This window comes from Motacilla alba, chromosome 1 (genome assembly GCF_015832195.1).
Source record: "Motacilla alba alba isolate MOTALB_02 chromosome 1, Motacilla_alba_V1.0_pri, whole genome shotgun sequence".
Classification (NCBI taxonomy): domain Eukaryota; kingdom Metazoa; phylum Chordata; class Aves; order Passeriformes; family Motacillidae; genus Motacilla; species Motacilla alba.
The window spans coordinates 54,077,492-54,091,329 of NC_052016.1; the positions used below are offsets into that span (position 1 = coordinate 54,077,492).

Genomic DNA, 13,838 nt, shown 5'->3' on the forward strand with positions numbered 1-13,838 from the left:
TTAAATGACTTATTTCTTAAAGCTTATGATTATTCAAATATGAATCAGAAAAATAGCACAATCTCTCTTTTCTTCTAATCTGAGGTCATCAGATTGCCCACAGCCTGAAGCACAAGAGAGTATGAAAGCCTTGTATTGTTAGTACTTTTTTGTCATGGAGTCCTTAGCACAGGCATCATTAGAGGAACACAATCCAGGTTGGTTTCCTGGGTCCTGCATCTCTAATGTTGGAATACGTAAAAATTAGACACCCTGATGCAGCCCTGGGGCACATAACAGACTTGACTCCAAATCTAAGATTTTGGAGCTATAAGCTTATATTAAGTCCATGGATAAAATTATTTAAATATAGGCATAAATAAGGATAAATGGATTAATTTATCTACAGAAAATTAAGCCTACAATAGACTCCGATTAATTATTATTTTATTTTCTTACAGTGATTGTCTTAACGTAAAAAACATAAAGAGTCTAAGATCCATTACTGCCATGGCTCAATATTCCAAAAGGTCATTACAAGATTGTTTTAGCTTTAGAAAATGCATTCCCTATAGGTTGCTTATTTGAGCTTAGTGAGTATTTGTGATCTGATTTCTTGGTTTCTCCATTACATGATTTCATCATTTCACTGTGACTCCCCTTCATCCCAGCCAAGCTCAGTAAGCCCAGCTGTGTTGTGTATGATGAAAACTCCTTCCTGAGAGTTAGAAGAAAGGGAATTATGAAAGTGGTTCAGTGAGGTTTTTTTACCCTCCAGATATGAGAGCTCAGCCCTGAAATGGTTGAGTAATGAAGTGCTTCTAGGCCTTACCAACAGAGCCCTCTGGGAGGGGAATCTAATAAACATGAAAGAAAGGATCCTGCAGCAGTATTATACATGCCATACAGAAGTCCTGTACTACAATTAATAATGACTTGCTTGTGTTTCACATTTTAGGACTGACTATGTGCCTGAATGTGATTGTCCAGAGAAAAAAGACTACTAGGAAAAGCAGGGCCTACTACAGTATTTTGTAGTTATTTCAGGGTAGTTCTGCTGGTATGGAAGTATTTGGGATGTTTCAGTGCATTACAAGTTACATTTTTGTCTATTTTCAGAGGTCAGAGGTGTTACAGGCTGCCAGCAAAGCACAGCACATTTTGAGACTTCCCCAAGTGATTGGAGGCAAAATGATGGACCTTCCAAAATGACATTTTCATTAATGTATTTAAGCAATAAACAGAAGAACCAAAAAAAGAGGTTACTTTTAAAATCAAATTAGAACAGATTGCTCTATCATTTTATAGTCTTTAAGTTACAACATAGGGTCACTGAAGATTTTTTTTTTAAAGCTTCAGAATTCCTGAAAAAATGAGGTGCTTTATGAACAGCTGCTTATATTCCAGCCAAATAATTTTTCTTTAATGGAGTTCCTGTGTACATATACTTCATTCTAAACAGATATTTTCATAGTATGTTTCTCTGAATTCACTTGTACCCTATATGTTTTCTTAAAGTGTTATCAGACAACTTTTGCCTATTTTCACAAGAGACTGGTGAATGTTTTTATTATGGGCACGAAAACTTTATTTAAATTATAATTTTAGCATGGTTAAGTTGAAAGCACAGTTTTAATATTAAGCTGTATCTCATGCTACTCTTAAGTTTTTCTGTAGATTTTTCTGCAATGGAAGAGCCAGATCCACTTGATAGAAAACTATTAAGTGTTCTTTATTTTAGATTTTGAGATAATTGCTGTTAAATTTTGATTCATTAAAAATATACTGGTTTGAGTATTACATTTTATTGTAGCATAAATAATAAATTAACTTAGTGTTCAGTGTATAGGAGCTGTAGATATTGACATTGGTTTTACTAAAACATAATATGCTTCCTAGTTCAGGCAACTCCCAGAGGCAATAGTCCTTGGAAAATGATTTTTTTTAACTAAGCTACAAAAATTGGGAGATAGATTATAACCATTGACCAACTAATGGGCTTGACAAGGAAAAATGAATGCAGTTTTTCAGTCAATTTTTCTCATTATGTTTCATTTAGTTTAAGTCAGTGAAGTTCAGACTTAGAATATCAAAGTGAACGAAGGCAATATGGAAGACAATATCATCCAGGTGGGGAGTGATTATTCCACCTCTAACAGAAGGAATTCAATAGGTGTGATGCAAAATGGGACATTTTAGAAAGAAAAATCAGTCAGCATTTGAAAGATTTATAGAAGTTATATCGAATCAGAATTTTGTGCTAAGGCTTGACTAAGTAACTGCTATATTTTCATTACGCAGAAACTTATCGGGGAAGAAGATTTAATGAGTCATTAGTATTTTCTATTCTTTGACATTCAGTAAGAGCTATCACAGCTTACTCTTGAATACTGATACTTCCGTGTCCTTAAGATAGACACAGTTGATGGACTATGCTGTGAAACTCATTTTTCTTTTTTGCAAGGAGATGTAATTTTAGGAGCCGTTCCAAAGAAAATGCTTTTACAAAATACAGAAATGAGACTTATATCGAGACTGAGATCTCAGTCCTGTTGTTTTGTCCTTCTTTGCCCTTGGACCACCTGGCAAGCAACCAAAAGCCACAAGGCAGAACACCAAGATGCTCAAGTTTGGGTAATCATGTTCTTGCAACATCCCGATTTCCATCCCCACTCACCTGACCTCAAAACAGCAAGCTGCTGGGAGATTAGTGAATATGGGTGGGGATTGGCAGTAGGCATGACTCCGTGCCTGCTGCTCACTCTCCACCTCTAGAACTCCAGCCCAGTTTTGCTCAGCTCATGTCAGCAGGACTCCAGATTCCTCGTAAAGAAAGGATATGGTTTGAAACTGCGTGTACTGCACCATAAATAAATGCTGACTATCTCTTTTTGCTGTGTGACTAGTGCATGCTCTACCCATGGTTTACTCTCTTACAATGCCTAGCTGCATGGCTGGGGAATTAGACTGCTTTCAGACTAATCAAAAAGTCAATATACTCCTATTGCCTTTCAAAGGTTAACGTGCATTCAAAAAGCAGGGATCAAAGCAGACATCTACAGAGAACCAAGGCCAATTAAGCCCACAGAATCCTCTAGGTTGCTTTTTTGCCTCTCAAAATAGTAGTTCCTTGACAGGTTAAAGATTTCCCTTTTCCCTTATGAGTTTTTTTCCTCTTAATTTCTTGCCTTTTCTATTCATCCTTTGCTCCATGACCTCTAGTCATTTTTAATAAAAAATTACTATAATCATTTATTGTTTAATCATCATAATTTAATTTCTGTTCCCCTTAAACCTTTATAAAGTCAAATGAATTCTGGGGCAGGTGTTCATGGCAGGATTTCTTTTTGCACACCAAAGGTATATGAGGGTCTCTTCCTTACCTGATGATGTCAGAAAGATGTTTTGATTATAGAACCATAATAGAATGGTTTGGATTACAAGGGTACTTAAAGGTCATCTAGTTCCAGTCCCCTGTCATGAGCAGGTACACCTTTCACTAGACCAGGTTGCACAAGGCCCTGTCTAACCTGACCTTGGACACTTTGAGGAATGCACAGTTGTTGGGTTCACTACATTATTAGAGGTAGTGTTGATCCTGGACCTGTTGGGCATACAGATGGGCAGTTTCTGTCCAAGGTCATACCACGGAATTCTCTTCCCATTGAACTCAGGAGACATGATGACTCCTGACCTGGAAAGGTCAAAAAGTGGTCAGAAGGAAAGGATAAACAATTACCCAAGAGCAAGCTGGTTCCTCTGTCCTGCTCTAAGGGTCAAGCAACCCCAAACTGCAGTAGGAAACTTGTGGTAGTCTTTCTTCAGTGCTAGAACTAGCTTTCTAATACCTTGTGGTACTTAAAAGGTCTGTAAGGTATCCTTCTGCCTCTTGCCAGACCAGGATGAAAAAAGAGATCAATATTCCTGCAACATGCACAGACAGTGTCATCTTCATTACAAGAACTGCTGCAGGCTGTCCCTGCCCTCACATCCTCCCTAACAGCCAACTGAGCAATTTCTGGTGATCTGACATCTCCACGAGTTAGCAACATGCTTGTAGGAAAAGGGAAATCTCCAAGCCTTTCAGTTGTTGGGATGGTTTCAGATCCAGAGCCTGGATGCTGAGGTTCTGAGGTTCCCTCAGAATATTTTTTCACACAGTCCTTCATTAATTATTTAGCACAGTTCAGCACCAAATTTCTTTGGCTGCCAGACAAGACAGTATAGTTGACTCCTGGAACTCTTACCAAAAAGTAAATACTATCTTTGCTGTAATCAATTGCTTTAGTTGCAATGGACTATGGAGAACCAATATCCAGCAAATGACATCTGTACAATATTACCTGGGACCACCTATTCCCTCACCTTTCCCTGGCTTTCAGAAGCTGACATGGTGCAGTTTCTCAGGCTGCAGGGATCGAGGTGAAGGGGAGCAAGGCAAAGTAACTATTCTGCAAGTGGGCTCAGGTGTGGCTTGCATTGCCTTACAATCTGTGGGTATGTCTACTTGAGTGTCTTAATTCAAATTAGAAACATGCTTAGGAGAGAGATCTCCCAATGGCCTGAGCTCTCCACATCTTGATTTTCATTGTGGAACTGTTTGGGGTACATGGACAGGGTGACATTTGTGTTAAACTAATCTGAAAGCTGTGATCTCTTGGAGAACACCTAATGTGCTCCAACCTTTCTGGGCATCCAGTTGGCAACACCTAGTCCAGAGTTCTCCTTAGGACACACATAATGGGCTGTCAGGTCCTTGGCATCAAATGTTGTGCTGCCCAGATCAATTTCTCTTGCACCACACCCCTTGCTAATTGACCCTGGCAGCTACTGCAGTACCTAGAAGCTACTGATAAGTACAGAATCCATCTTCCCAAGTGAGATAGAGGCTGTGACAGATGTCACATTTAGGACAGCACATTACATAGATTAATTCCCCTAGATGGTAAAGATCATTCACTTCATCCTCTTAAATGTAATTTATGTGTCTATAAGTTAAAAAAAATATATATATAAAGTGACTGGTAACAATATATTCCCTCATCATTCTAATGCACAAAATCAAACATTATTAAGTGACCAAAAACTCTTAAGACAAATAATTTCTTCCCTCTTACTCTCCAAGCACCCTCCATCATTTGCAAATAAACTGAATTCTTGTTTTGCTGGGACACCTGAGAGATGCACATCAATGTGGGGACTGAAAAAGGACATTCCAAGTCAAGGTTCAACTTAGGCTGTTTCTACACTAGGTGCCCATTTCCCTTTGAGTTCATCTGGACTTCAGACACCAAACCTTTGAATACTGTACAAAGAAATGCATCATTAGTGTTACTGACTCTTGCCTTTGCTAGAATCTTACATATTACAGTTCACATCACTGATTCACAACAGTTTGCATTGCCAGGAAGCTTCAATGACATGCTTAATTAGGCAAATCCAGGCTGAGTTAATCCAGAAATAGGACCTGTATAAACAGCAGAAATTTAGGTTTGTGATTAATATAGCAAATGTAATTCTGCAATGTAATTTAAATTATGTGTATGTCATATAATAAATCTAAGTGCTTCCGAAGTCTGTAGGCTTCATGCCAGCATTAATTTTTGTGGAAAGTAAGAAATATTTCTCTCATGTTTGATTGCTTTTTAAACTCCAGGTCTGATATACTCTCAGAAGTTTGTCCCAGTCTGCTGTCCTGTCATATTTAATGGAGTTTAAAAATAAAAATTTATACCTACGTGTAGTTTGCTTATGTAGGTGAAATGCTTTACAAAAGAATATGAGGTATTTCAGACTTTAAAGCTTTTTGTTAAGACAAACTATGACAAAGTTATATTTAACTACTTTGACACTAATTTATGAAAATGCGTTAAATTTTAAAGATTGAAAATAGAAACTTTTTTTTTAATTTTTCAGTATATAATGCATACAAATGTGACACTGAAAAATATTCCCATGAAGCAGACCTCCCACATTAATCACTCAGGGAAGAACTGATTTTCTATTTCATAGAGGTATAAATTTGGAGATCTAAAGCAAAAATTCATACAAAAGTTGTTAAATTCCAAACACTGCTTAATAAAGATTACTAATACTATATTGGTTGTCTGATTCAGAACTCATTCTCATGACCGGGTACAGAGCATGATCATAGAAGTTTGTGCTATCTCAGATTCATGGAATGAGGCATCAAATTATTTTTGTGGGTATGGTCTCAATATGGGGCCATGATGCATTTACCCATTGTTAGTATTTTATTTATTTATCAGTCTGGAGTTTAAACTAATTGAAGGTGATGAACCCAGGAGGTGTCAGGGAGAGGCGGATCATAGAAACATAAAGTCATAGAATGGTTTGGGTTGGAAGGGACCTTTCAAGATCAGAGAAGATAGAATCTTCTGCTAACTCTGGCCAGCACTGATAAGCCAATATTGCTTGAGCTATTTTCAGATTTGAGGATAAAAAAATGAAGTTTCAGTGACTGTGCTTAGAGATCATGGATTTAGGTTTTAAGTTATCAGCTGGATTTAGCTTCTTCAGAACTCAAAGATACAGCTGAACTTTCTCACAAGCACAAACTGTCTTCTTTTACATTCTGGTTTTAATGAAGTAACAGGAAAACAAAAGGAAAATGAAGATTTGAATCTCAGTAAATTAGACAGCTAATTCCTGCCAATAATTGTCAGTCAGAGTCTGGACTCTCTACACAATGCATTCCCAGTAAAGGACCTGCTTGGGCACAACTTTCACTCACCTGGACTGGCAGCTGTGGAGCACCCGTGGAGCCAGCACAACATCTGCTGGGAGTGCATGCATACACACACACACGAGCCTCTGCATTTCTAGAAAACACAGTGTATGAGAACATGCAGGCTTGGGAACAAGTGTGTCTGTGTTCTGCAGTGTGGATGCAACCCATACATCTTTGGTATGTGTCCAGAGAATAGGAAAACCAGCACATGTAAACAGGGACCACAGTCGTCTCACTTTCTCTAGCCTTCATATTCACCTGTTTAGTGTTGGCTGGTGTCATCAGGAAGGGTGAGTGAATATTCATTATCAAATCCTAATAGGTATCAATTCTGATTCTGCAGTGCCTCCAGGTGAAGCAGTTCTAGGTAACAGTCAAAAGAAGCAACATAATCACTAGCTTGTTGCCAAGATTGGGCTTTTTATTTCCTTCTCATGATTTTTAATTAGTACTCCTATCCCTTCTACTTAGCATGGAAATGATACCAAAATTGTGAAGAAACAAAACCTTATCTCTTTGAAAAATAAAAATCATTATTCCTGCACAGCTGATCCAACGAGGTGATTACTCAGATAATACAGTGCCTTCCTGCCATCTTGTGGCACTGCTGGGGTTGCAACTCCCTGTTTGTTATGCTGTATAATTTTTTATTTCCAATTAACAGTTTTTAAGTTTCAGATGCCATCTAGTTAAATAACACACACACACACAAAGAGTGAAATCTTGGTCCAGCTAATTGCAGTGTCAAAAAACTCATTGATTAAAAAAAGTTCCAGACTATATTAATTGTATTAATTTCAATGTCTTATTATGTCAAAAATGAAAATAAATTGAAACTGACTGATGTAAAACTGGCTTCCAGGTTAATAGGTTAAGTTACTGTTATACTGAAATAATCTGCAGTTATGTATGAAATAATACCTTGTATTTGTATTATGAATGAAATTGTGTTTTTCATTTGGGATGCTTTGTTGGTTTTTGAAATAGCTGCCTCCTTTTTCAAGTCTGCCTGATGAAAAGGGAAAATGTATCTTTTATATGACTTCAGGCAAGAGCCTGCAAGGGCTTGTTCAATGTTTACTTGTTCTTCTAAAATGAAGGAACATATGAGATTGTGCTACTGTCCAATTTCCTGCTCCTGCTTTTAGGCTGGAATCACCAACTCGATCTTTGAGCATGGATGCACCACGAGGAATTAATATCAAAGCACAAGCTGGGAATATTGAAGCTCTTTCCCAGATGGATATCAAACTACACAGCAGTGATGGTGTGGTGAGTACAAGCCCTTCCTTTCTACAGCTGTGGTTGACCTTGTGTGTCACTACAACTTCAGGTCTTTTTTTCTGTTTCTGTTAATTTAATTCCTCAGGTTTTAGGTGTCAGGATATTAAAATTAATAGTGCCAATAATAAAACTTCTATTTATGTAAATAATACTACCAACAGACATAATGTTGTATTAGCTTAGAGAGAGGCTTTCTAATAAAACTTGGATACTGCTTAGCTCCCTACTAGTACAGTGATTCCCAGGCACCCCAGTGGGGAACCTTGGCTCAGAAGCAGATGCAGCCCCAGAGTGGTAAAATTAAGGAGTGAAGCTCTGCAGACATCATTAACAGCAGGCAACATGCAGCAGCCTATTTATCCCCTCTGCAAGGCTGTGCTGTGCCAGTTCTTCCACAGAGGAACTACAGACCAACCCACGTCCATCCTTAACCAGCTGGCTCCATGGTGAGGCCTCAGCACTCAGGCCAGGGTAGACTTGGGTCCAGCAGCAGTGCTTGTGTTCTGGGCACGGGCAGGGACTCTGTCACTTAGAATCATAGAGTGAGTTGTGCTGGAAAGGACCTTAAACATCATCCAGGTCCAACTTTCCTTGCCATGGTCAGGGACACCTTCAACTAGACCAGGCTGCTCAGAGCTCAATCCAGTCTGGCCTTGAACACTTCCAGGGATGGGTCATCCACAATTTCTGTGGGCAACCTGTTCCTGTGCCTCACCACTGAAAGAAATCCCTTTTTATATCTAATCTAAATCTATCTTCTTTCAGTTTAAAACCAGTATCCCTGATAAAATAAAGGGTCCCTCCCCAGCTTTCTTGTAGGCACCCTTTAAGTACTGTAAGGCTGCAATGAGGTCTCCCCAGAGCCTTCTCCTTTCCATGCTGAACAATCCCATTTCTCTCAGCCTTTCCTCATAGGAGAGGTGCTCCATCTCTCTGAGGATCTTCGTGACCCCCCTCTGAACTCACTTCAACAGACCCATGTCTTTTGTATTTTGGGGGCCACAGAGCTGATGCAGCACTGCAGGTGAGCTCTCACCAGAGCAGAGCAGAGGGGCAGAATCCCCTCCCTTGCCCCTACCCATGCTGCTCCTGTTGCACCCCAGGATGTGATTGATTTTCTGGGCTGTGAGCATGCATTGCTGGCTTTTCTTTTCATTTTCATTCATGGGTCTTTATTTGTCAATACCCCCACCTTTTTCTCCTCAGGACTTCTCTCAATCCATTTATCACCCTGCTTGTATCCGTTTTGGGGATTGCCCCAACACAGGTGCAGGACGTTGCACTTGGCCTTGTTGAACTTCATGAGTTCTCTGCTAAGAAGAGGGTGGGCACCTGCCTATTCCTGTCCTGTGGTTAGGTCTGCCAAGAGCCTAGGGCTCAGAGAAACTTTGTATATAAGAAGTCCTGTGTAAAAGGCAGTTCTTAAGCCTCTGCCTAGCCAAATTCAACTTGTCTTGTGGCACGTTATTGCTTTTCCATCTCTAAAAACCCCCTTTGTCCTGCTTTTTCCCACACAGCTTTTGCTCGATGCTGAAACTGTGCGACTGCCCAAGCTGCCTGAGGGTACAAGGGGTGGATCTGGCATTTCTCAGGGGCTCTATGAAATCTGTGTGTGTCCAGATGGAAAGCTCTACTTGTCAGTGGCCGGCGTGGGCTCCACTTGCCAAGAATACAGCCGAGTCTGCCAGTGAGGCACCCCAAAAGGCACACACCCCCTTGGGCATCTGAGTTTTGTATAACTCCTGAAGAGCATTACTGAAAGCATATTTTTCAGCATTTTAAAAACAAAGTACTTACAATTTAGGAAACAAATCCGCATCTACAGTTCTGGAATACAGGGTGTAAGGGGAAGAAGAGCACAAATGACATTTCCACTTCAGAAGAATAACTTGAATCAAATTACATGTTTTGTCAGTAACACTTGGAAAACAGCCTTACTGAGAGTATAAAAAATAAAACAAATATGTTTCCTTGCTGAACTATTATTCAATCAGATGATTATGTTGTTGTTCATATTTTTGAGATCTGTGGGTTTTTCCTCTCACTACATGTAAACACTTACTGTATTAGTGGGTGAAATGAAATTGAGGGAACTACTTGAATTATTTGTAAGACGAAGCATTATTTGGAAAATTCAGAAAGTGCCAGCAAATGGTCTATGCAATTTTGTTCTTGCAATAACACAAGATAGAAAAATGTGGTATTTGTATCAGTTCTGTGTAAAGATGTTAATTTGCTAATAGCTTTCTATTTTAATTTGGCAACATATATGCTGATTTGCTTCTTACTGAGATTCATATAAAAATAACTAATGCAAAAAGCTCCAGAAGTCATGAAGACCTGTCTGTGTCTCAAATCCATTCACTATACAACAGAGAAGTATGTTAGTATATTTTATAATAGCAATTGTTTGTTCTACTGCCTGTATCATCATATTCATTTAAATCCTTTTTTATTTTAGGACATGCTAATTCAACAAGGCAATCTGTTATGCCAGCTGGACTAGTAAAAAAAAAAAAGTGTCTTCAGATTGTCTGACACAAGGAACTATTTGGGCAGTGGGAAAAAAACCTTTTATGCAGCCCACAGATTTCAATTAAGAGGAATATTTCATTCCCATCTGCACCTGTTTACTGGTATTTCTGATCCTGTCAGACTGGGACTCCATCACAAACAGAGAGAGTAAAACTGTTATTATTTTTTACATTAGGATTTTGGATACAAAATAAATGCTCACCAGAGCTGACAAACTGTTTATTGGCCTTGTAAAGAAACACGACGGCAGACCCATTCTCCTGTACAGTGTTGCACTGAACACAAATAAATTGTTTGCACACCTCTGGGTAGCAAGATTTGTATTTAATAGTCTGTTGTTTAAACCTCATGGGTTTTTAATTCCTTTGATGCTGTTTTGTATATACTTTACGATCTTATTATCCAGGAAGGAGCTATCACATAGTGCCTTGGTGTCTATTTACAGAAGGATTTTAACCCATAGTGTTAGTAAACCACGAATGCCCACCTTTTGGAAAAAAATTAATCACCATCCTTAAAACAAAAGAATCAGGACAAAATAACTACTAACAAACTTGCTACTTCAGCTCTGGTGAACAAGGGAAGAAAACCAACACTTGGATGAGATCCCCAGGTACACACAAAAACCTGAGCCGAGAAAGAGTCCCTTGTTAATATTTTCCACTATTTTCCACTATTTTCCACTTTACCACCATTATTGTGGTAAAGCCCAGGGCAGTCCCCGCTTCAAGGGCTGCCTTTGCAATTTCTCCAAGAGTCTGATGTACAGAACTGAAACTGCCCTTCAGCAGCAGGGTGGGGCCTCAGCAATTAATGCAAACTCCAAGAACTTCAGTGGGGCAAGTAGGAAACACTAAAGGTGAGCTTAGGCGAGTGGAGCAAGGGTCCACATGTTATCTGAAGAGTGCTCCAACTGTTATTACACTGCCTACAGGAGAAGTAGGAAGCCACACATCTTCCATATCATTGCCTTTTCTTGGGCTTAGACTCATTCACTTACTCCTGTCTTCAGGAGTGAGTCCAAGGCTGTTGGCCATAAGGAGAGAAATGTTTATCTCCACAACTGTATCTCTTGACTATATCTGTCTCTAAGGCTAAGCCCTCAGCTGAGGCAGACTTTAACAGAAACCTGTCTTCAGTATTCCTTTAAAGTCAGTTTAGGTGGTTCCACAGCACGTGGTTCATGCACAAGCTTTTACAACCCAAAATACAAGCAGACTTCATTGGATAGAAAGTTCGAGTACTGCAGTAAAGGTCAGCAAATGCCCTTGCATGTGCCAGATACCTAAAAACTGCTGCTACCAGTAACTTGGAGAACTGTAATGTCACCAGCCTCTTACAGGTGTAGTCTTAACAGCAAAAACTGGGACATGAGTCCTTAGAAATTTCAGACGTTGTTCTTCTGACATCAAGGAACATATGCCTATTTCCATGGAGTGTCAAACAAATATAATCTAACCCCTAAACGTTAGCCAGATACTGCAAAATAGTTGAAATCTCCTTGTTCTGCTGGTAAAAGAAGCACAGCACTTCAACTTACACATTTTAAGTTTTTGTTTTGGAGGCACATTTTCAAATGTGATTTGCCAGTTAATTCACAGCAAGGGACTGAACTGAGGCTTTCCAGGAAAGAATAACCTGACCCCAAAAGAGCTAGGAAAATCAGGGTGCAGTCCCCTGGCTGGTAACACTATTAAGCAGGATGGCACTTCATTTAGACACTGCAGTAACTACCACCTTTCTTGTGGAGATAAATCTTCTGGACTTGCTTCATTTCACAGGTGGATTGTGAATAGTACCAAAATCTAAAGAGGTTTGCTGTATCCTCAGCACTGCCACCACACAAATCACCAACATGATCCTTTTCATTGTCTAATTTGATTCTTCTTTTCATTATGCTACAACACTGACATCAGAAGTATTGTTCCAGTATAGAAGTTATGCACCTAAAGCATGGCTGGCGACATCTTGTCACTGACTATTTTTTTTTCTTTTAGGTGTGGTTAGTAGAGAAACAAAATTTATGTTAACATTACCAGAGTATAATCAGCTGATGCTACAATTTGAATTGCTGTTAATCTCAACATAGGTCATACATCACTAAATTATAATTTCTGATATCTCCATGTGGATGTCTATTCCCCCCCCCTTTTTAATACTTCAAAATTACTGTTTCTACTTGAATCAAACTTCAGTAATTAGTTAGAGTAACAGAAAATTATGGCACAGGGAAGTGAGAGTATGCAGTTCTCTAGTTTATTTCCAAAAGCATTATCCAAATGGAGAAGAGAAAAAAATCACTACCAGCATAGTGAACTGATTTGTTTGCATATTTACTCCCTCAAAAAGAATTATTTACAGCTGTTCTTGCAACTGGTTGCAATTGTTACACAGTGGAAAAATGATAGAAAAACTTCACTGGTGATTGTGCAAACATGAGCTTTTTTTTTTTCCCATTTCACAGTCCTTTAGTATTTGCAGTTGTCTGTCTTTATATAGCTTTATGCAAAAGGAAATTGCAAGAATTGGAAACCGAGTTCTTGAATAAACTTTATACATTTTGAACAATCTGCTTCTGCTTTTGTATTCAAATGAAACACAGCTTAAATGAATGTTTTCATTTTTAAAACAAAATTGTTTTTCCAAGACTGTGAAATGTACTTTATTTAAAAATATGAACACAATTCTTGGTCCCAGCTAAAAATGTACTTAGCAGAATTTAGAAAATGCTTTACAATTAGATTTCATTGGACATGTAGAATTCCTGTGTCTTAATCAGAAATAGGTGAAAGTGAACAAAGAAATTATGGCAGTGCTACTGACTTAATCATCCAGAAAACAAACCAAAGAAAAGATAAACAGTTCTGATCAAAAATTCATTGACAAAACCGTTCATGTGACAAAAAATGCATGTCTTCTTCAAATGAAAACATTTACTTTGGCTGCCAGGTTTAGTTATTTTTGAACTATTAGTTCGCCTTTGCTCCCCAGGACCAATCCAGCCTTTCTCAAAGAGTTTAGATCCAGCAACAGAGCATCTCAAAGGTGGTACTACATTCCTCTACTTTAACTGGAGAAATTACAATAGATTTAATTACAGCTTTGTTTAAAGCATACCAGCACCAAGTGAATGTAATCCTTATAGTAAATTTTAAATCCCGTTTCACAAATCATTACAGTAACTTTACTGATAATGATTTGAGTACAAATATTGTAAAACTGCAATTTTTACACAATAAACCATTTATTCTTCCGGTAGTCAGCTACACAAAAATCTATGTCCTTAACA

The 13,838-nt window shown here is 38.6% G+C and overlaps 1 protein-coding gene across 5 annotated transcripts in view; it reads left to right on the plus strand.

Annotated features, from left to right (window-relative positions):
• The window catches only part of SGCG (sarcoglycan gamma), a 106,449-nt gene extending 93,332 nt beyond the window's left edge, over positions 1–13,117 (plus strand). For all 5 annotated transcript variants that reach the window (XM_038159568.1, XM_038159559.1, XM_038159550.1 and 2 more), the window contains 2 exons: positions 7,879–8,002; positions 9,532–13,117. In XM_038159568.1, coding sequence (XP_038015496.1) covers positions 7,879–8,002; positions 9,532–9,705 — 298 coding nt within the window. In that variant the 3' untranslated portion in view covers positions 9,706–13,117. The remainder of the gene's footprint in view (positions 1–7,878; positions 8,003–9,531) is intronic.
• The last annotated feature ends 721 nt before the right edge of the window (positions 13,118–13,838 follow it).